This window comes from Drosophila teissieri, chromosome 3R (assembly GCF_016746235.2).
Source record: "Drosophila teissieri strain GT53w chromosome 3R, Prin_Dtei_1.1, whole genome shotgun sequence".
Lineage (NCBI taxonomy): Eukaryota > Metazoa > Arthropoda > Insecta > Diptera > Drosophilidae > Drosophila > Drosophila teissieri.
This window is the reverse complement of record NC_053032.1, coordinates 2,998,283-3,022,066: the sequence shown is the minus strand read 5'-3', so window position 1 is coordinate 3,022,066 and position 23,784 is coordinate 2,998,283. Positions and strand designations below refer to the sequence as shown.

The following is a 23,784-nucleotide window of genomic DNA, read 5'->3' as shown; positions in this document are numbered from 1 at the left end:
AGTCAATTAAATTCCTTATGTTATCAAATCAAGTGCGAAACTGGATTGAAGAGGCAAAAAGCCTACAAGCAACAGCGATCTCAATGGTAACGGACATTAGTGAAAGAAGAATTCATCCTACACTAATTGCCCATAACAAAATGCTGGAGGAACTCGAAAAAGTTAAGCAAAAATTAGGACGAAAACAAATGATACGGGTGTAAATTCAGTTATACAATTACCACTGATCTATAAACTGATGAAGGCACAAACTATGTTGAAGGATAATTTCCTATTCATTGAAGCAAAATTGCCGATATACAACAATCAGGAAACGGATCTCTTTGAAGTAATCCCAATACCACTGTGGACAAACGGAACAAAGCTTATTCCGAAATTGAATTCTAAATATTTTGCGTTCAATACAGACATAAATGCATATCACCTAATGTTTGAAATGGAAATTAACCAATGCAGACAAGAGGATTCGACAACATGGCTTTGCGAAAGTAATTGGGCATGGAAAAACGCGGATGATCACTCTTGCGAAATATCTCCATTGAAACCAACTCATGCGAAATGATGGAATACCAAGGCAATTCGTTCATCAAAGAGATAAGTGGATCCAACCGTTGGCTATTTAGACTGTTTCGAAATACAACAGCTAATATAAGATGCAACGAACAGCATCAAGTTATAAGACTGCCCAATCAAGGCATTATACAACTACTTGCAGGATGCACAGCAATATTAGGGGATACAAAAATAATTACTCCTCAAAAAGTAATTTCGAAAGCGTCTGAAATGTCTATCTTCCCCAGTTTACGAATTATAGATGACAAGGAGACATGGAACGTGGTCCCGCTGAAGCACTTGATTATCAACAACACTAATGAACTGCAAAATCTTCAAATGCGCATCCAGACTCTGAAAAACAAGAGAGAACGCTATAGTCGAGTTCCCCGACTATCTGATACCCGTTACTCAGCTAGTGGAAGTGCGAAGGAGAGTCTTCAACACTGACAGTTTTTGGCGGTTTGTGGGCGTTAGAGTGGGCGTGGCAAAAAGTTTTTTGGCAAATCGATAGAAATTTACAAGTCTAATACAAAAATGAAAAAAAAATCAAATTATTTTTCAAAAGTGTGGGCGTGGCAGCTTTGGGCGGTTTGTGGGCTTTAGAGTGGGCGTGGCAAAAAGTTTTTTGGCAAATCGATAGAAATTTACAAGACTAATACAAAAATGAAAAAATATTAAAACCTTTTTCAAAAGTGTGGGCGTGGCAGTTTTATGCGGTTTGTGGGCGTTAGAGTGGGCGTGTCAACATGAATCAACAAACTTGGGCTGCGTCTATGTCTCTGGAGTCTGTATGTTTAATCTCAACTTTCTAGCTTTTGTAGTTCCTGAGATCTCGACGTTCATACGGACAGACGGACGGACAGACAGACGGACGGACAGACGGACATGGCCAGATCGACTCGGCTACTGATCCTGATCAAGAATATATATACTTTATATGGTCGAAAACGCTTCCTTCTGCCTGTTACATACTTTTCAACGAATCTAGTATACCCTTTTACACTACGAGTAACGGGTATAATAACAAAGTACACATTGATGACTTGATTTTCCACACGGCAAGCGGACACTCGGCTCTAGCGTTGACAACGATTAGCATAATTATAATGGTCATTTATATCCGGAGGCAACGCATAAATAAGAGACAACTACTGGCCGTACATCTCAGCTGCATTGACCAACGCAGACTGCAGCGTCTTACAAGCGCTGCATTATATAATTAGATGATAAGAGCCTATGTAAGAATGAATAAAAGGCGATGCCCTCCCAGTAGCGAGTCAGTTAGATTCAAACACCCGAATTTAACTCATTAAGTGTACGCATTTGTTTATAGTGTGAACAACATATGTTCGGTAACGGAACCAAAAGGTGTGCTCGTTCATTTTGGTGAGTTCGTTGATTATACCCGTTACTCGTAGAGTAAAAGGGTATACTAGATTCGTTGAAAAGTATGTAACAGGCAGAAGGAAGCGTTTCCGACCATATAAAGTATATATATTCATGATCAGGATCAATAGCCGAGTCGATCTGGCCATGTCCGTCTGTCCGTCCGTCTGTCCGTCTGTCCGTCCGTATGAACGTCGAGATCTCAGGAACTACAAAAGGTAGAAAGTTGAGATTAAGCATACTGACTCCTGAGACATAGACGCAGCGCAAGTTTGTCGATTCATGTTGCCACGCCCACTCTAACGCCCACAAACCGCGCAAAACTGCCACGCCCACACTTTTAAAAAATGTTTTGATATTTTTTCATTTTTGTATTAGTCTTCTAAATTTCTATCGATTTGCCAAAAAACTTTTTGCCACGCCCACTCTAGCGCCCACAAACCGCCAAAAACTGTCAGTGCTGAAGCCTCCTTCGCACTTTCACTAGCTGAGTAACGGGTATCAGATAGTCGGGGAACTCGACTATAGCGTTCTCTCTTGTTTTTGATTTGATTCCGGAGGCGAGTGTTCACTCATTTAGGAAAGCGCCGCTGGAAAATTCTCTAGAAAAAGACTTTATAATGTAGTAATGGAAATGATTCTACGCAAATTTTGACCAATGTTACCATTAACGATTTTACCTTGGAAATGTTATTTCATGTCATTATTATTTTTATTTTTTTTTTTTTGACGCGCGAGTCCCACGGCCACACCTCCCGCCTAACCGACCGAGGGGCGCTGCCGTGTATCGTACGGCTCGAATCGCGGGAAGATAGACGCGATGTAGAAGACAGTAAAGGACGAGGAAATTTATGTTTACTAGTAGTAATATACAAGAATTCGTTAAGTACGTTAGTATTGATCGCTTTAAAAACGGCAGAGAGTCAGAATTAGAGATAATAGGATAGAATCTATTATAGTCAGAACATAATACTCTGTAGGGATCATGCAACTCATAGTTAGATCTACAATGATTTAAAATTAGAGGTACGTAATTTCTAGTAAATCTGCTTGGAACAGTGAAGTTTAGCCGACTAGTCAAGTCGGGACTATCCACTTCACCACGAATAAGGTTAAAAATAAAGACTGTTCCAAGCATCGTTCTACGGTTAGCTTAGGAGGGTAAGTTAATTAACATTAATCTACTCGAATAAGGAGGTAATCTAAGGTTTGCATCCCAATTAAGGCGCCGTAAGGCAAAAAGTAAGAAGTTCTTTTAAACCGACTCAATGCGGTCCGAGTAAACTTCATATTGTGGACTCCAAACAGGTGATCCATACTCGAGGATCGGACAGACTAGAGAAATAAATAAGGTTTTGGTCATGTAAGGATCATCAATTCCTTTGACCACCGTTTTATAAAACCAAGCACACCCCTGGCCTTATTGACAATAGACGAAATATGGTCTGAAAATTTAAGTTTAGGGTCCAGAAGAACACCAAGATCATCAACATGTGTTATTCTGTCCAAAGAGCACCCACTTAACGTGTAAGTTGCGTGCATTGAGTTGGCACGACCAAAGGTCATAACTTTACACTTAGAGCCATTTAAGTTTAATACGTTATCACGGCACCAGGTTTGAAAGCAATCTAGATCGGATTGTAAGTCCAAATGGCGAGAAATGTCCTTATATTGCAAGCATAATTTTACATCATCAGCGTACATTAGTACACGCGAATGATTTATTATTAAGGGAAGGTCGTTAATAAATAAGGTAAAAAGGAGCGGACCTAGGTGGCTCCCTTGTGGGACGCCGGATGTGACTCGGAGAATACAAGAAAGAGAATTTTTAAAGAGGACCCGTTGTGTCCTGCCATTCAGATAACTTCGAATCCATTTTAGGAGATCAACAGGGAAACCTAATAAATCAAGTTTTTTATTAAAAGTGAATGATTAACAAAGTCGAATGCTTTACTAAAATCCGTATAATGACATCTGTTTGAAGAACAAGTACTTAACATGATATCATGATAGGCAGGGAGATTTTAAGTCAAGGCTTCGGAGTAACGATTGAGTCAGACAGATTCTGCATTTATAAAGTAAAACTGATTAATGTTGTAACTGAACCCAAAACATATAAAGATTGTATAAACGATAATATAGAGTTGAATGAAGCTACAAGGGCAGTTTAATAAACGTTTTGAAGTTTCGAGTTCCTAAGACACAAGTTAACACAGGCCAGTTAGAAATTCGTTTGATAGATCCAAATAAAACGGTACAAAGGCGACCATATAGGCTAAGTGTAGATGTGCAAAGATTGACGAATTGTTGGCGGCCCCATTTGCGTGTTCAATTTTATTGGAAAAAAAAGAAAAACGGAACTGATCGCTTATGGATAGACTATAGAGAGCTAAATGCTAATACAGTGTCGGATAAATTCCCGTTGCCTCTTATCTCGGATTAAATTGCAAGGTTGCGTGAGGGAAAGTATTTTTCTTGTCTGGACATGGCCAGCGGATTCTACCAAATACCTTGTTACGTCTGTGCATTCGTGCCTGTGTCCTGGGAAAGGACTCAGGTCGAGGGAGGGGCATCCAATGTTCAGGCACCAGGATGCCGGCGTAAGCTCGTCGATTTTGGGTCGTGGGATCTTGGTAAGCCCCTCACCCCCCCAACATAACGAGAATAAATATTAGTAGTGCCTGAAAAAGTTCGTACCGTTCGTCAGTCAACAGTCCTCACTGCCCCACAATCTGTAGCTTGATCGTAAAACGATCGGGCAATGTTTCGGCCACGTTCCTTCCCCTTCATGCATCCGCATGCCTGATGGATCGTCGCGGGCCGCGAAATACGATTCCTTTTGTCAAGGTTGTCCGTCAAACGTTATGTCATCGTTTTTGACCTTCTCCACTTCGCGCGTCAGCACCCCTTCTGAATATGTTTACCTACTCATTTTGTTGTAGTTACAATAATAGCATAATTTTATTAAGTAATAGATTGCTGGCTAGTGCCATGTAATACAAACAAGAATTAAAAAGCTAGCATACAAAATGTATGATAAATTGGCTATAACTGTTTTTAGCGAGGAGCAAAATTGTTGGCTATTCACGACTACAAACGTCGCTCTGAGGGCTCTTGTTTTTGCATAACAAAAACAAGGCGTATACTCGTCGCTGAAAAGTAATTTTTATTAATTTAAAACAATATGGAACACAAAATATTTAACTCCTATTAATGAAATGAATTGCCTGGAAGAGGCTGACAATAAGATATTTTTCTTTAAACCTGACACAAATATATTTATATGTACTAATGGTGTAAAAATAAAATGAGCACGGGAATAGATGCATATATATATAAAGATAAAAAACTCAGGAACAGGGAATACTTTAATCCGGAGCGATGAGATCTCGACGCGTTGGATCCTGGGTTTTGCTATATATATAGTGATGGAGTTATACATACATATACTTTCGTGCACCTCTTAATTGTAACCGAACAATAATAAGATATACACAAACACAAAATAAAAAAAATACACTAAGTGGAGTATGCATATATATAAACGTATGAATGAGTTGGGTTTCTGTTCTTTTGTAGCACGCTTTGGCTGCTATTCGGCTCTCAGGTTACTTGGAGCGAGCACTTGCTGTTGTTTGGTTTTTGCTGATGTTCACACTAACGTCCTGCACCGGTTCACTTGACCTTTAAATTGTTTTGCCGTTTGTATTTTTAATTAAGCACTTTGCGGGACTCCGGAGACAATTCTGTCCAGGACATGGTGATGGTCCCTCCTCCGCTGTACGGATCTCTTGTACATTTTTACGATCTTTAACAGAGCCAGGAAGATCAGTATAGCAGCGATGAATTCCAGGGTATGTTGTACTCCCTATATTTCCTGTTTGTGGTCGACAACCTCCACGGTGTTTATCACATTTGCTGTGTTGTCGGAGGCCTTAGACTCCTTGCCGCCCATCCTGAGAGATTCGTGGAACTATGGTCTTCCTTCAAAGTGTGTCCCTTGTTAGTCCTGTTATTTCCTTTAAAGGATGCTAGTGTCCCTGCTCCTTGACGTTTTTCTTCGAGACTGGAGTTATCCCTGAGTCTTCTCCTCGATGGACAAAAGAATAATTGCCCGGGTATCTGATGTACGGATGACTACCTCTGGGTATTGACTACAGATGCTTTCCCCGGGTACCGACGGACTACGGGTGTTTACCCGGGTACTGACTCTCTCTCTGCCCTTTTCATCGGTGAGCCATGGTCTTTTTATACCGGCATAGAGCTTTTTTTTTTTTGGTTTTCTATTGGTCTTCTATGCCAAGTGTTCCCACCCAGGGATCATATTTCTCACTCTTCCCTATTTTGGGTAGTCAATACCCCCTTCGGTGAAGTGTGCCCGGAACTGGTGTTGATTTTCTTTACTTGCTGCAATCTATTGCGGCCGCTGACCGGGTCATCGGAGACTCGTTTACTGTCGACTTGCATTTTCTTTGTCGCAATCCAACTGAGTCAACGGGGTGATGGTACCCCTTCCCCTGCTTTTAGATTCCGGCTTTAAATCTTTAAAGTCTTACGATCTCCCGAAAAGGGTGTACGCAACAACCTATTCACCCAGATTCAGTAGAGCGTACGGCATTTGTTACACCCGAAGGGCAGTTCGTGTTTGTGGCAATGCCGTTTGGTTTGAAGAATGCTCCGTTAGTGTTTCAGCGAGCAATAATAAAAGCGTTGGGGCCACTTTCGTATTCGTATGCTGTGGTTTACATAGATGATGTATTGGTCGTGCCCGAAACTAAAATGGAGGCAATTTCAAGATTACAGACAGTCATAGAAACTCTCATTAAAGCTGGATTCTCATTTAATTTCGAAAATCAAAAATTGAGTATCTCGGTTACGAAGTAGAGGCAGGAGAGCTTGGACCTAATCCTCGAAAGTTGCAGGCATTAGTTGAATTGCCACCTCCGCAAACGGTCACGCAGCCAAGACAGTTTATTGGATTAGCATCATACTTTCGACAATTCGTGCCAAAATTCTCTGAAACGTTAAAGCCTCTATTTTGTCTTACTTCTAAAGACAATAATAGTTTTGATTGGAAGGAAAATCATGAAGCAGTGAGAAAGGAGATAATCTTTGCATTGACCCGTAGCCTGGTATTAACAATTTTCGATCCACAATACCCGGTTGAGCTTCATACAGATGCTTGCTCTGTGGGTTATGGTGCGATAGTCATGCACAAGATAAACGATAAAAACCATGTTATTGAGTACTACAGTAAATGTACAACCCCAGCCGAGTCAAGGTATAATTTATATGTTTTAGAAACCCTGGCACTATTTAACGCAATGATATATGATCAACATTACTTAAAGGGTATCAAGTTTACAGTATATACCGACTGTAACTCTATAAAGGCAAGTCAACAAAAGATTGAGTTAGATGACAACGTATATCGATGGTGGTTGTTTTTACAATCTTTTGAATTCGATATTGTGTATAGGAAAGGAAAGCGCATGGCGCATGTGGACTTCTTCTCAAGAAACCCGATAACGAAAAAGTTACAGTTTGCTGCCAAAGCTCCTGAAATGTGTGAAGATTTAACTGAATTAAGTGACACCTGGCTTATAGCTGAACAGCAGCGAGATCTCGAAATAACATCTTTAATCTCTAAACTACAAAACAATGAATTTAACAAGAGTCTTGCTAGTACGTATGAGTTGAGAGCTGGTTTGCTGTATCGTAAAATTCAGAGGAATGGTAGAACCCGCTGGTTACCTGTAGTTCCAAGGTCTTATAGGCTGGCTGTCATTCACCACATTCACGAGGCTATAATGCACGTTGGTTGGGAAAAGACTCTTGTCAAAGTGTATAGCTGTTACTGGTTCGTAGGAAGGACGAAATACGTACGAAAGTTCGTTGACAATTGCACCACGTGCAAACTATCGAAACCACAATCTGGGAAAATTCAGCAAGAAATGCATCCGATTTCTAAAGACGAAATACCCTTTCATACGGTAGATATAGACATCACGGGTAAACTAAGTGGCAAGAACGACCAAAAAGAGTATATCATAGTCATTATAGATGCGTTTACAAAATACGTTTATTTACACCATTCTCTGAAGATAGACGCAGCCAATTGTATAGTATCAGTGAAGGCAGTTATTTCTTTGTTTGGTGTTCCATCCCGTATCATAGCAGATCAGGGACGATGCTTTGCGGGATCTGAGTTTAAGGAGTTTTGCTCTGTGCATAATATCGAGTGATATTTAATTGCCCCAGGAGCTTTAAGTAATTGGATAAGACGTAAGACCATTAGGGATGCTATCGAATATTGTTGAAGAAAAATATGATCTACAGAATCTAAGAGCACAAGCAAAAGTTAATATAGAAACTAATGCTAATTATGATAAGGAATGAAGCGATAAAAGTCAATATATATATAGTAGCATAATATGCTTCTCATATTACGCTTACATAAACTTAAACCTAACAAAAACAACGCGCATACAATCTTGCGCGTGCATAAATACACAACATAACGTAACGAAACTTGAATCCACAAAAAAGTAAAGCGCATGATTGTTGTATAACTTCATCATTCTTTTTGCATGCACTTAAACACAAATAAATAAAACTGCTGACAAACACATTTCCGTTTCTCGCGACTCACTTCGAGCCGATCAAAACTCTGTACATTTAGTCTTAAGCTGACAGTTTTAAAATAAAGACGCTCACCGAAATCGTTCGTGTTTCAATTTATACTTGGCTTCAGCGTTGATCTTTGTCTTTGTTACAGACGGATCATTTATTTGACTCAAAAATAGTAACTACGTAAGTAAATATATATATAGAAATATATACATATATTTATACATACAGCCGTGGACGTATAAATAGCACACATCAGAACAGTAACTTTTGATCGATTATTTCAGAAGTATTTGGCTTTCGATTCCAAAAATTTTGATGTGAATTGATTATTGCTCTCTTCTAGATGATGTACAACCCAATAAATTTACCATTATCATTTTTTTCTTCTGCTTTATGCTTAATTTTCGTTCGCGAGCGATTATTTAGCGTGGTCACAGAAATAGCACACTTTAAAGAACTTACAGCAAATTCCGTGTAAAAAGTGGTTTTTCTAAGTTTTTTTTCGTGATTTAAAAAATTTCGTCAACAAATTAATGTAATTTAATACAAAAGTTAAAAAAATGGGTCGAGGAAAGCATTGTTCAGTTGAAGAAAGGAGGATGATATTCAACCTAACTGAATCTGGCAATACACCTGCTGAAATTGCCGAAATAATGAAATGTTTGAGGAAAATGGTATATAATGCACTAAAGGTAGTGAAGGAAAACACAGCATATTTGACCAATCAAAAAAAACGCAAACCAAAGCCACGAAAAACTGATCCGCGTACAGATATGCTCATAGTACGGAAGAGCAAGGCGGATCCTTTCAAGTCCTCCCGCGAAATTATGGAGGAAATAAATAAAGAATGTGGCACAAATGTATCGAGGAAATTAGTGGCAAGAAGACTAAATGAAGCTTCCCTCTTTGGACGCATCAGCAGAAAAAAACCGCTCCTGTCAAAACGCAACATATCGCAACGATTAAGTTTCGCACGGGCCCACCGGGATAAGAACCTGAGTTTTTGGAAAAACATCCTTTGGAGCGATGAAACAAAAATTAATAAAGTAGGACCCGATGGGAAAACATTTGTTCGTCGTCCAAAAGGCCAAGCTCTTAACCCCAGGTACACCATGAAGACTGTTAAGCACGGTGCCGGTTCCATTATGTGCTGGGGTGCATTTTCCTGGCGAGGTGTGGGTCCGCTTTACCGGATCAATGGCGTAATGGATCGCTTTATGTATGTGGACATTCTCAAAAATCAAATGGAACCATTTACGTTTGAGAACATGCCTCTGAAATGGACATTCCAGCACGACAACGACCCAAAGCACACATATCGTGTCGTTAAAAAGTGGTTGAAGGACGAATCCATCCAAGTTCTGGAATGGCCGGCTCAAAGCCCTGACATAAATCCAATAGAAAATCTATGGAATGATGTCAAGGTTATGATATCCAAAAAAAAAATTTCGAATCTTGACGATTTGTGGAAAGGTGTCCAAGAAGCCTGGAACTCCATTCCAAAGGATAGATGTCAGGATCTTGTGGAGAGTATGGGTTGAAGATGTAACGCAGTCATCAAAAATCATGGATACTCAATCAAATATTAAATTTGCTTTACATTAATTACTTTTAAACTTATTTTTTATGTTTAATTGAAGATATTTTGAAATTGTGCTATTTCTGTGACCACGCATTTTTCGTTGTTTTTTAGTTTTTAAATTTCCACATCTTTTTTTTTAAACATTTATTCATTTTGATTAATTAATTTATTAGTTTATAAGCTAAGCTATGAAGAACGAAAGCTGTTTTATTTCCAAGAAATTTTTTTTAATTAAAAAAACTATTCAAAAAGATGAACTTCATTTTGTGCTATTTATACGTCCACGTACATAAAGAGAACCCTTCAGTACCAGTCCCTAAGGATTCCCTAACGAATCCCTAGGGAGTACCCAGGACTCCTAGAGGAATCCTAGGGGAAGTCTCCATACAAATCTGACAGGAATTTCCATCCTCTGGAATTCCTCAGGTATTCCCCGGAATATCGAAAAATAAGCAAGGGGTTTTCCCATACATATAAGAACAAAATTTAGTTGTATTAAAAAAAAATCTTAAACCAGAAGTTTAAGTGTTGTCCACTGATATGATTGCCTTTATAAAAAGGCAAATTGAAATTACCGAAGCCAGCTGAGAATTACTAAATTTCCCAAACCTCAGTTATGCCTTCCTAAAGCAATTTGACGATTTAAAGTCGGAATGCGTTCGAAATCACTCGGCACTGTTGCGTATTGGAGTAGTCGATCATGACTACTTCAAAAATAAACACTTTGAAGAGATGATGGCATGTTTCAAAGTCATTAAAGAAACAAAACAGGCTAAAACAGAAGTTTCAAGTTTAGAAAAGGCAATCGAACAATTAGAGGATTATTTAGAGGAAACGCTTAACGCGGTTCAGGAGGATAAGTTTAAAACTTTTGAGATTAGAAGAAAAACTGATTTTTATTGGGAAAAGCTTGTGAATTTAAAACAAGCCGCCCAGATTAATGTCACGGATAGGAGATTCGAAGAAATCGAATTCAGTATTTCAACTATGACATTTAGACTATGATCTGATTAAAGGTAGATTTTGGAAATCAACAAATTGATGATTTGCCAAATCTACCAAAAATACAGGTTCCCACATTATGAAGATTCCAAAGATTGGGACCTATTTTTGAGTTGTTTGCTGACCTTATTCATATAAGGAAGGATTTAAGTCCGACCTTAAAATTTAATTATCTTAAGTTCTCAGTAAAGGAAGAAGCCAGAAACGTAGTTTCTCACCTGTTACTGGGCACTGGGGAGAATTATGATGCCGCTTGGGAGTTATTAACCAAAAATGTGAATGTCAACTCAGCAAGGCAATTAAGAATGTGTATGGACTCTATAAATGAGTCAATTCACATGATCAAATTAAAGGCATAACATTTAGAACACACTTTTAATAAAAAATACCTTAGCTATATATCGTGTTCCATTTGTAAGAAAAATCATCATAGCATGCTTCATCAAAAGATAGAAAATGTAAACACATTTCTGAAGAACATGCGCAGATTTTAAAATTAAAAATAATTAGATCTCAAACAGAAATAAATGGAGTATCTTTCACAGGAAAGTGCATCTCCAAGCACAAAACATTAATTTCAATTAAAAATTCTCCTAAAAATTTAATAATTGAAGCATTAATACTCCAAAATTAATGAAGGCTCTTCCAGTTAGCAATATTTATGTTGATAAAGAAAAATGGAAGGGCCAGAAACTAGTTCCCCCCTATTTTAATGAGCCAGGTCGAATTGATCTTATCATTAGAGCCGACTTATACACTCACCTTTTGCAAAATGGAGTTAAAAGAATAGATGGGCTCCTTGGGCAGAAAACTAATTTCGGGTGGATTGTTTCTGGATGTAAAAAATGCAAAGGAATGGAAACAATTGTAACAACAACGAAAGAAATAAAAGATTTAGATCGCTACTGGGAAGTTGAAGAGGAAGACAAAAATTATATCGAGTCTGAAATATGTGAAAATTAATTCACTAAAACTACTAAAAAAGATTCAGATGGGCGATACATTGTGCCAATTCCATTTAAGGAGGATGTCACCTTAGGAGATTCGGATCATACCAAAGCCTCCAGCATGCCCGCTTCACGATGATTGTGATTCAAGATTTTTCTTGAGGCGGCAGTCTGCGTTTTTGTGCCCTGACTTTCCACAATAATGCCAAATGATGTTTGAAATTTTCTGCTTCTTCCTTTCTGGCGACAAAGTTGTGTCTGCCCTCGAAGTCTCTTGACGCTGCCCGATTTCGTATATCTGCAACTGTTGCTGCAATTCGCTAGGCGTCTTGATGTTTGTGGTGCACACAAGCTTTTTCAGTCTGCTGTCCAGTTGCGCAGTATGCGCAAGCACAACTGACACCAACAATTCCTCGGGCTCCATAATTTCTCATTTTCGTCATTAGCGAAGTGACGAGTCGGCTTGCATACGACGACATACACTCTCCAATCCATGGGCGTCCTTCTAGCAGCTTGAGAAGTGTTGCTGCAGCTGTTTCTACGCCGACAAATCTTTGCGTAAATAGTTGATTGAATTCAACCCAAGTCATGCCAGGAAAACATCTCTGCGAAAGCCATAGCGATGCACTGCCCTCCAAAGCTTTGCTGAGAGCAATCAAAGGTGCACTACCCTCAAGTGGGTTTTCAGTATAAATCCTGTCGGCCGTAATACTCCAAACACATGGATCGGCGCCAGCAGCTTCGGGATTGTATTTTGGTTAAAAAAAACCGTCTTTGGCTCACGAGGCGCTGCGCTAGCCTGCATTGTTCGCAGCAACTCCATAAAATTTCTACTTTGTTGCTCCAAAATTTGGCGCAACTCAGAGTTAGGAGGGTCGAATCCCACTTCTGATGTCGAAGCGCCAGTTGCTTCAGTATTCTTAGCACCTCGAGCAGCGAGCCCCGTTCCCTTCGTTGGTGACATCGTTCCACTTGTTGTCGTTTTACAATTACTATCGTCTGTGTACTAGCAGTATTCTACCAAGACTTACCTCTCTCTTTTTATGCACGCTCGCTTGTCCCCAAAATCTATTGCGCAGCTTGCTCATGTCACACTTGCCATCCTGCTCTTTCGCACACACAGGACGAACCAACGGAAGAGGCAACACACCAAACACCAAAAGTTCTCTCAGTGTGAGAACTTGCAATTAGTCCTCTCACCGACTCTCGGTGATTTAAAGAACTCAAGAGCACACAACAGCAATAACGGTTGTTCTGTTTTCTCTATCCTTCTTTATTACAATGTTGTAAACAATATTGTATTGTATACAATATTCATGTTGCTGTACTAAATTCAAATATTGCTACCAATGCTCCGACATATTATATATATATGTGTATATGAACAAAACAAATCTTGAGTTGACTTAGCTGTCGTCGTTTTCACTGCTGCTGTTGTTGTTGCTGCTGCTGTTGTTGCTGCTGCTGTTGTTGTTGATGCTGCGTTTTGCAATGCGTTTCTTCCTTCTCTAACTAGGCTCCGTTGACGTCGATGTTAAAGATAATTTTTTTTTGTTTGATCTTACACTGGAGGTGGTTCGAGCTTTTTCTATCCTTTTGCTTTTTTATGTATACTCTGTTCCTTACCTTTGGTAGGGGGAAACAAGAGTTAATTTTTTTGCTTCCTTTAGCTGCAAGTGTAGTTTTGCGTTGCTTTAAGGACCTGGCCTTTTTTCTGATTCCCTTACCTCTGGGAGAAGCTGCAGTATTGATCGAAGGCTCGATTGACCAAAATGAAAGAGAGTCAAAATAATAAACTTTCCTCATTTTTTGTAAGAAAACTGATTTTATTTAGAAATATCTTCGGTTTAAGTAGGTGACATGAGAATCGCATCTTAAAGTAAATGATCTACGCAGAGGCCTAAGTAAATAGTCCCCGCCTTATCGAGGTCCCGCGCTCTGTCCCATCTGCATATCTTGAGCGGCGAGGACCTTATCTGTGGTCTCCCACTAAGGGACTCATTTTAGGAGCCGGGGAACGATCTCAAGTGGCTGACTCATGTTGTGTGCACTTAGATTAGCACTGCACCCATATCGCCTTAGATAAAAAAATCCTAAATATAAATTTAACACTCTCGATTCATTTACACAAGATATAAACGGAGCCCAAAAGTCTTTAAATATATTCGTGTTCGTCTGAACAACTATGATTATTTATGTGGTATCTCTCTAAAGATGGACTACGAGATGTTTTATGGCGTTTCACGCAAATGCAAGCCTGCCTAGAGCCGATTAGAGTGGCACGAAAGTTAGTACCGGATACCGACGTTACTAGTCGCTTGTATGCTAAAAGATCTCGGACTACACTGTCCATTACAAAGCCCACCACAAAAACTGGTCGGCTTTTTGTATAAGGATTTTGCGAAGAGGCCATCGCTTCATATTCCGTGTAGATTTCCTAAGGTTGAAGCCGTACGGTTTGGTAGGATCAGCTTTGCCGACCATCTCATCAAAATTTTCGCGTTTGGTATCAATCAGAAGCGATAAGAGCGTTTGTGGACAGGATTATAACATTGTATATATCTGCGACGTAAGGCTGAAAATCTTAATGTTGCTGGCGGTATTGTTGCCAACTTTGGTATTAACAAAGTTGGTTAAGTGGCTGGAGCTAGAATGTCTTGAGCTGGTCGAGGTACTACCTTCTTTATGGTCGTTTGGTCTGTTGTCTGTGTCCATGTCTGACAGTTCTAAGAAACGGTTAGCGCGAACAATGTTCTTTGGGCCCGGCGTTGTTCGATGTAGCAAATACTTCCAAGATCAGCAAATAAGGAATTAAGTGCCTCACTCATTTTTTGTTGTTGTCAAATACATATGTAGGTGGTTATGTTAAATTCATCATTGGAGTCCGAAGGACCAGAAATAATGCACTACTCCGTCAATTAAGAATACAAATTTAATTTTTTACCGAAATTAAAAGAAAACAACAGAGAACGCTATAGTCGAGCTCCGCGACTATTCCCCGACTATAAAATGAAAATATATCAAATTATTTTTCAAAAGTGTGGGCGTGGCTGTTTGTGGGCGTTAGAGTGGGCGTAGCAACATAAATCAACAAACTTGTCTATATCTCTGGAGTCTGTATGCGACGTTCATACGGACGGACAGACGGACATGGCCAGATCGACTCGGCTATTGATCCTGATCAAGAATATATATACTTTATATGGTCGGAAACGCTTCCTGCTGCCTGTTACTACTTTTCAACGAATCTAGTGTACTATTTTACTCTACGAGTAATGGGTATAACAATTTATCAACAATGTTATCTTAAAGCTGTAACCTTTGTTCAAGCATCGATTTAAACAATCAAACACTCTTTTTAATCGCTCTTGACAAAAAATGTTTCTGTTATATCCATTTAAATCGTGTGTCAGTTTACTTATCTGTGGAATAGAATGTTGTTTCGCTTGAACTACAAGATATCTACAAGAACTAAATTTTTGCGGACCATAAATACTGTTCATAAATAAACCCGCCAGTGTTACTGTTTAGTTTGATTTATTGGTTAATTTCAGACACTTTATATTAATTAGTTCGACACCGATGCGTACGTTTTCTTGCAGATCAAAAATGTGACTAACTTAAGCTTTGGCTGTACTCACGCCATACGATTAAACTAGCATAAGACGTAAACAAGTTACAGTTAGAAGGGAGTTAGAAGTTTGAAAAAGTACTGGGCAAGCTCGCGGACAATTACAGCGGTGCGATGCTTACATTGATTCAGCTGATAAGCTCCGCTGAAGCTGCAGACAAATGATAATGTAAACAAAGATAAAGGGTGACTTGTTCGCGCATACAGGGTGTCTCGTTCCCAAACATACCGGCTCCCCTGAACGGTTGTTCAGCAGAGAGGCAGTACAGCGAATTTGGCAATTGGGCGTTTGTATAATCCGTGAGCAGTCTTCACTGTAACGACTCGGACCTTGTCGTCGATTCCTGCGTGCACTGCGGTGATGCGGCCAAGAATCCATTTAGAGGGCGGTAGATTGGGCTCCTTGAGTACTACCAGTGTGTCGATCTTCAGATTCTCGGTTTCCAGATGCCACTTTGTCCGCTCATGAAGAGATGTCAGGTATTCCATATGCCACCTTTTCCAAAAGCCTTGAACCATGGCTTGCAGCTGATTCCACCTCTCCTATCGATTGACTTGCATATCCAAACGACAGGGTTCAGGCAATGCAGTATACGGAGATCCAGTCAAAAAATGAGCAGGCGTCAGTGGATCCAAAGAATTATCCCCAGTTGGGCACAGCGGGCGTGAATTCAGGATAGCTTCAATTTGGGTCAGGACAGTAGAGAGCTCCTCAAACGTTAAAGCCTTTGATCCAAGTATCCGTTTCATATGGAGTTTAATTGAGCGAACTCCAGCTTCTCACATCCCTCCAAAATGGGGAGCAGACGGGGGTATAAAGTGCCAAGAAATCCCTTCATTGGCAAAGAATCCTGCTAGTTCCTCATCTTTGGCTTGTTGAATGGCCAGACGTCTCATGTCATCCAAAGTTTGCTTGCCTCCATGAAATTTAGTTCCGTTGTCCGAATACAGGTCAGTAGGCTTCGCTCGGCGGGCAATGAATCATTGAAAGGCTGCGATGAAAGCCTGTGTAGTTAGCTCACTAACAACCTCGATGTGAAGTGCCTTTGTAGTGAGGCACACGAAAATAGAAAACCATGCCTTTCCGATGCGTGGAGTTCTTCCATTTGATTCCTTGAATGCGATCGGTCCAGCGTAGTCCATCCCTGTGTGTTGAAAGCAGCGGCTAGCTGGAACTCGAGGAATTGGTAGCTCTCCCATGAACTGGTTGCTTGTGCCCTTTCGTTGAAGAAAACAGGATTTGCATTGGAAGACTGCCTTTCTGACGAGATTGCGGGCTCCCAGAATCCAGTACTGCTGACGAAGATTGGTGAACGTTGCATCAACTCCAGTGTGCAGATAGGAGACATGAAAATGTCGAACCAGCAGTCCAGCTAGTGGTGTATCTTTAGGTATCAGAATCGGGTGCTTGGCGTTGTAGTTTAGTGTAGATTGCTCGATTCTCCCACCGACTCGCATTACTCCATAATCATCCAGAAACGGAGAAAACCGGATAAGATGCGATTTAGCGTTAAGCTGGCGTCGATTCTCTAGCTGCGCATATTCTCTGGCAAAGGATTTTTGTTGCACATGTCGAATAAGTCGGCGCTGTGCGTCCAGCAACTCTTCAGACGTAAGGAATGTTGCCGAATTCCTATGATGAGATCGAAGAGTGTGAATAAAGCGATGACAGTAGCTAGATACCCTTATAAGACGCGTCCAGGTTGAGAATTTGTGGATGAGTAACTCGTGTATACTTTCATCAGGAAAGTTATGCAGAGTCGTGGGCTTTATGGCTCGTTCTTCGGTGTTGACATCGAAACTTGAAGATACGCTGAACTTGCTTGTAGAAGGTGGCCACTCAGAGGTGGGTGTGGCCAGCCAGGACGGACCTTTCCACCACAGTCGATGCTCCAGAAGCTTTGACGGATGAAGTCCTCGGGAAGCACAATCAGCATGATTGTCTTCCGTGCGAACATGGTTCCAGCAGCTACGGGGAAAGTCGCTCAATATCTCAGAAGTTCGGTTGCAGACGTAGGTGTTCCACCGTCGAGGGGGAGCTGAAAGCCAGTGTAGCACAATTTCTGAATCTGTCCAGCAGCTTGTGCTGAAAAGAGGAATTGTTAGTGATGTTTTGACAATAGAAAGCAATCGAGATAGAAGTAACGCAGCGTTGAGCTCCAAACGTGGAATTGATACGGGCTTGATCGGGGCCACCCGTGTTTTGGCGGCAACCAGAGTTACTTGAAAGCTGCATCCAACTGCAACTCGAGCGTAAACTACCGCACCGTAGGCGTGCGAGGATGCGTCGGCGAATCCGTGTAGTTGAACATCTCAAAATGGTGACGCAATATACCGTGGTACTTGGCATTGCGTAAGTGCTGGCAAATCCTCTACTAAGGCTCTCCAGCGCGTACGCTGAGACAAGAGTGATAGCTGAGACAAGAGTTCTCTTTTCGTCGGAGAAATGGTCGCATCGCATCCCTTTAGGTTGAGATACAAAACGTCCTTCCCAGGGTTCCATTGGATGCCAAGAACTTTGACAGGTGAATCCGCAGCTAATTTGTTGAGGAGCTGGATAGGTTCAAAACATCTATGTATCTTCCTCTGGTAATGATTTCAGAAGACGCCAACTATTAGAACTCCATTTGCGTAGCTTGAATTTTCCCTTATCCAAGAGGGCTATAAGCTCGTCCTTGAGAATCATAAGCTCCTCGAATGTGTTGGCGCCTGTAGGGATATCGTCCACATAGGCATCGTGCAGAAGAGCGTGAGCTGTTGCAGGGTATTCATGGCCATGATCGTCGGCAAGTTGCTTTGGAACTCGAACAGCCAGAAATGGTGACGGTGCCAATCCGTAGGTAACCGTCAGCAGGCGAAAATGAAGCAGAGGTTCATTCTCAGTCTTGCGCCAAACAATGCGCTGAAAATTGGTGTGTGGCTTAAAGACTTTAATGCCTCGAAACATCTTTTCGATATCTGCGCATAAAACATATTGGTGCTGCCGGAAGCGTAGACAAACGCCAAGAAGATCGCGTTGAATCGGTGGACCAATATGTAGTCTGTCATTGAGCGATACTCCAGAGCTGTCCTTTCCTGATCCATCAAAAACTACACGACATTTGGTAGTCAGACTGTCCAATTTGATGACAGCGTGGTGCGGCAAATAGAAGCAGGTGTCTGGGGACTCCTCAACCTGAGCTGAGGTCAGTTGTTCCATATGTCCACGTTGCAGGTAGTCGTCCAGGAAAGCTTCGTACTGCTGCTTCAATTCTGGATACCGACGAAATTTTCGTTCCCGCGAGAAGAAGCGATTGATGGCCTGTGGCAAGGTCGAATCAATAGGCGGTGCCTTCTCCTTGAAGGGATACTCGACGACGTACACCCCGTCCGTCGAGCGCTTGTGTGTGGCAGCAAAATGACGCTCTGTGGGATCGCTGGCGTCCAGGAGAGCCTGGTTAGGCTGAATACTGTCCATCTCCATGAATGAACGAACCATCGTGTCTAGGTCCGCGTGATGAGTAATCGCAGAATTAGGGTGACCATCGAATGCAGAGTAAGAGCCTGCAAGAATCCAACCAAATACAGTATTGAGAGCGATAGGAAAGTCGTTACCAAAGTGTTTCCGATCTCCTGTGTATAGAGACCAAAGTTGATCCGATCCAACAATGACATCGATTGCTCCAGGTGTGCAGAACGTTGGGTCTGCCAAAGGAAGCTCGCAGATTTGCCTCCACGTAGAGGATGAGGTGTCAATAACTTGGGCAGGAAGTGATGACGTCAGCGAGTTGAGAATGAACGAGACCAATTCGACAGTTTGGCCCGAATGACGAGAGCGCAGCTTGATATGTGCGCGTCCTCGGGTAACGCCCGCGCTGTTGGCGGCGAGACCGAGAATAGAAATCCGTGCGTGCGTTCGACGCACGCCTATTCGCTGAACAAATGATTCCGATGCCAAGGTTATTGTAGATCCAGTGTCCAGAAGCAGCCTGCAGGTTGTAGTGTTTCCCCAGGCGTCGATGACGTCAGCAAGGATGGTTGGCAACAAAGTCTGAGAACCAGCCGCCGGAATATTCTCCAGAGTATGATGCCTAAAGTTGTTTTCCGCGGGAGTCTCGCTTCCCAAGCGATGACCTTCTCGAGCTAGCGGTTGATTGTGGCCAATTGTAGATCCCGCATGTGAGACTGCTGGTCGATCGCGGCTGTCAACACTTGCTGTGTCAATGTTGTTGCCATTTTGAATTGGCTGCGACGAGCCATGAACCAAAGTATGATGCTTGCGGCGGCAGATCCGACAAGTATGTCTCGATGTACAGTTGCCCACCATATGAGCCGGGCTGAGGCAATTGAAACAGAGCTTTCTTGATTTGAGGAAGTCTCGGCGAGATGCAATGTCGAGTGCGATGAATTGAAAACACTTAAACAGTTGGTGATTCTGCTGGCACGATGTGCACTTCGGCCCTTCCCGTCTTGGATGCGTGTCTGCGTGGTGCGTTGTAGCTGCGCGTCGAGCTTGGGTTGATCGATTTAAGTTAAAAGCCTCCAACGTATCGCAGCGTGATGTGAGAAATTTCAGGAATCGGTTGATGGTCACACCTTTTTCCTCGGATTCTGCGCACTGAGCCCAGGCTTGGCGGGTATCGCTATCTAATTTTGAAAGTAAAATGAAAATTAGCCAGGGATCCCTCTCTTCGCAATTAAGAGCTCGTAGACCACGAATAACTTCGTCTGCACCATCGGCAATTTTCCGCACTGTGCCGATATTTGATTTTATAGCACTCGGAAGGCTCATGAAACTGTTTAAGAACGATCGCTGTTCCAGCCGATCCCATGCTTCCCGATAGTTGTCATTAGTAACTGGAATATGTTTAACTAATGCAAGCGCGTCTCCGGCAAGGTACGATTTTAAATAATGAAATCGTTGGCAATCCGTCAGGCTCGAATTGGAAGCAATCGATCCAATAAACATGTCCGAAAAATGTTTCCAGTCCTCATAATTTCCAGAAAAAGTCGGAAGTTTAATTCGCTCGAACTGAAAATCGACATGACTTCTCTGGGATGTGTCTGCGGCTTGAACTGTGGCATCAACACTGTTTGAGGTGACATCCCGTCTCAACTCCTCCAAAGTATTGCTGAGAATAGCGTGTGTAGCATAATGTTTGTCCTCATATGCGTCAAAATCCTCGTCAGGGTTCTCCCAATCGGCTTCCGATTTAAATGCATACAGCTCTTCCGAGAGCTACGAACCGCAAATAATTTTCCTGTAGTTGCGCCAGGCGGACAACTATTGTTTGCACTGAATGAATGTCATCAACAAATTTAAAGGCATTATTATGCGCACGAGTAATTTGGCTTTTGCAGAAGCCCCGTTGTTGAATCACACTCCGCATGGTGGTCGAAAGAAGGAACCGATTCTATACGATGTATCTATAGATCACCGTTTGCCAAAAGGCCAATAATCAAAATCAAATTCCCGAAAGAAACGCAGTTCCGGTAATCCGGCTCTCGAAGGACCAATTTTTTTATGTTCATAAATAAACCCGCCAGTGTTACTGTTTAGTTTGATTTATTGGTTAATTTCAGACACTTTATATTGATTAGTTCGACACCGATGCGAACGTTTTCTTGCAGATCAAAAATGTGACTAACTTAAGCTTTGGCTGTACTCACGCCATACGATTAAACTATCATAAGACGTAAACAAGTTACAGTTAGAAGGGAGTTAGAAGTTTGGAAAAGTACTGGACAAGCTCGCGGACAATTACAGCGGTGCGATGCTTACATTGATTCCGCTGATAAGCTCCGCTGAAGCTGCAGACAAATGATAATGTAAACAAAGATAAAGGGTGACTTGTTCGCGCATACAGGGTGTCTCGTTCCCAAACAAATACTAATAGACCTTATCAAGTGTATTTTGCCACCCTAAATGCATACTGGTGCATACTAGACTCCTGCGCTTAGTTAATTTCTGTCAATTTGAAAGCCATGGATACAACTGGTAAATTACTTGTTACTTTGAACTTTGCGATATATTATATTACACCTTTTTGCATGTTTTGATTTTATTTTATAAGATGTATTTCCCTTTTCTATCGCTATACGAAAAACATTTTTTTGAAAAATGTTTTGATATTTTTTCACATTTTTGTCAGTCTTGTAAATTTACATCGATTTGCTAAACATATTTTTGCCACGCCCTCTCTAACGCCTAGAAACCGCCAAAAACGGTCTGTGTTGAAATTTTTTCTTCGCACTTCCACAAGCTGAGTAACGGGTATCAGATAGTTGGGGAACTGGACTATAGCGTTCTCCCTTGTTTTCTATTTTTCCGTCGAAGTCGGGTATGGACTTTATAATATTTTGGGGCTCGTCGCAGTGTGCCTCTGGCACGATTTCTATTTTGCGGAAAATTTTATCTGTTGTGCAGAAACTGTAGTTCTACTAAGCTGATTTGTCAGAAAGGCTATCTTTTCCTTAAATAAGAGGGCTTGTTTGTCAAGGGCTTTCTGAAACTTTGCCTCTATCTGGGAAACTTATTCTGCATTAATTTTTTTTGTTCTTGCTCTAAGTACAAAGTTTTTAGTTCGTCGTAACTACTGCTGTCCGCCTTTGCTTTGTGGTTTTGCAATGGACACAACATACAAAAAATCCGACCGTTACGGAATTAATTACACCTCTTACTCGTAGATTAAAAGGGTATATTCAGGCATGCTCCGGTCATCAAATCGTACAATTTCGTTTTTGGGTGCTCTGGTTTTCGCAAAATTTTTGCTATCGTTTTGCTATCTGAATGTTTCGTTTCTCATCGCTTCTTGCTGCTCACACACATGTTTTATTTTATTTCTCTAAATCAAACAACGTGAAATAATGCTTTTTATATTTGCAATTGCTTGTTTTGAAGCCAGAAATTTGAGGGCTTGAGAAAATCTAGAGTTGCCACCTTTTCTTACAGTATGTTGTTGCCGAAGGCTACATTTTGTTTGTCAATTCTGAGGTGGGGTCAGAAATATATTTTTTATAAAATAACTAAGTGGCAGAATGATTTTGTGGGGATGTGGAATTAACATCAATAGACCACTGAGTTAACTATTTTGTTCCCTTAGTAAATAAGATCTGATTTGATATACAAAAGGTATGGCCAGATAAAAGTGCCGGTTTTACAAATCGAAAAATTCTTATGACTTCAAAAACCGGAGCACCAATTTTTCGATTTCAAATCGAAATTGTAAAAATCTTACGAATTCGATTACCGGAGCATGCCTGATAATCTTCATCAGGATTAATAACGAAATCGGGATGGAACATTTGGGATGATGTATTTGATTCATCTGGATTTCTCACCTATTTCTCTCATTTTGGGTATATCAAGTGAAGCTGAGTGCTTTTCAGTTAAGTCGATTAATTGAGCTTTTGATCAATTTCAGACCATAGCTTAGTGACAGAGCAATTATTCACAGATTTTTATTTAAAACAAGAGAGAACGCTATAGTCGAGTTCCCCGACTATCTGATACCCGTTACTCAGCTAGTGGAAGTGCGAAGGAGAATCTTCAACACTGACAGTTTTTGTCGGTTTGAGGACGTTAGAGTGGGCGTGGCAAAAAGTTTTTTGGCAAATCGATAGAATATTACAAGACTAATACAAAAATGAAAAAATATCAAAACATTTTTCAAAAGTGTGGGCGTGGCAGCTTTGGGCGGTTTGTGGGCGTTAGAGTGGGCGTGGCAAAAAGTTTATTGGCAAATCGTTAGAAATTTACAACACTAATACAAAAATGAAAAAATATCAAAACAATTTTCAAAAGTGTGGACGTGGCAGTTTTGGGCGGTTTGTGGGCGTTAGAGTGGGCGTGGCAACATGAATCGACAAACTTGCGCTGCGTCTATGTCCCTGGAGTCCGTATGTTTAATCTCAACTTTCTGGCTTTCGTAGTTCCTGAGATCTCGACGTTCATACGGACAGACGGACGGACGGACGGACAGACGGACGGACAGACGGACGGACAGACGGACATGGCCAGATCGACTCGGCTATTGATCCTGATCAAGAATATATATACTTTATATGGT

At 41.1% G+C, this 23,784-nt stretch overlaps 1 protein-coding gene across 1 annotated transcript; it reads right to left on the bottom strand.

Annotated features, from left to right (window-relative positions):
* Positions 1–18,308: 18,308 nt before the first annotated feature.
* Positions 18,309–20,507, bottom strand: LOC122622155. The gene has a single exon (XM_043800381.1). It carries the CDS (start codon positions 20,505–20,507, stop codon positions 18,309–18,311), a length of 2,199 nt encoding a protein of 732 aa, XP_043656316.1.
* Positions 20,508–23,784: the final 3,277 nt, after the last annotated feature.

Excerpts from the sequence above, each read along its gene's own strand:
- LOC122622155 (XM_043800381.1), bottom strand. The coding sequence starts at position 20,507 with ATGAGCCTTCCGAGTGCTATAAAATCAAATATCGGCACAGTGCGGAAA.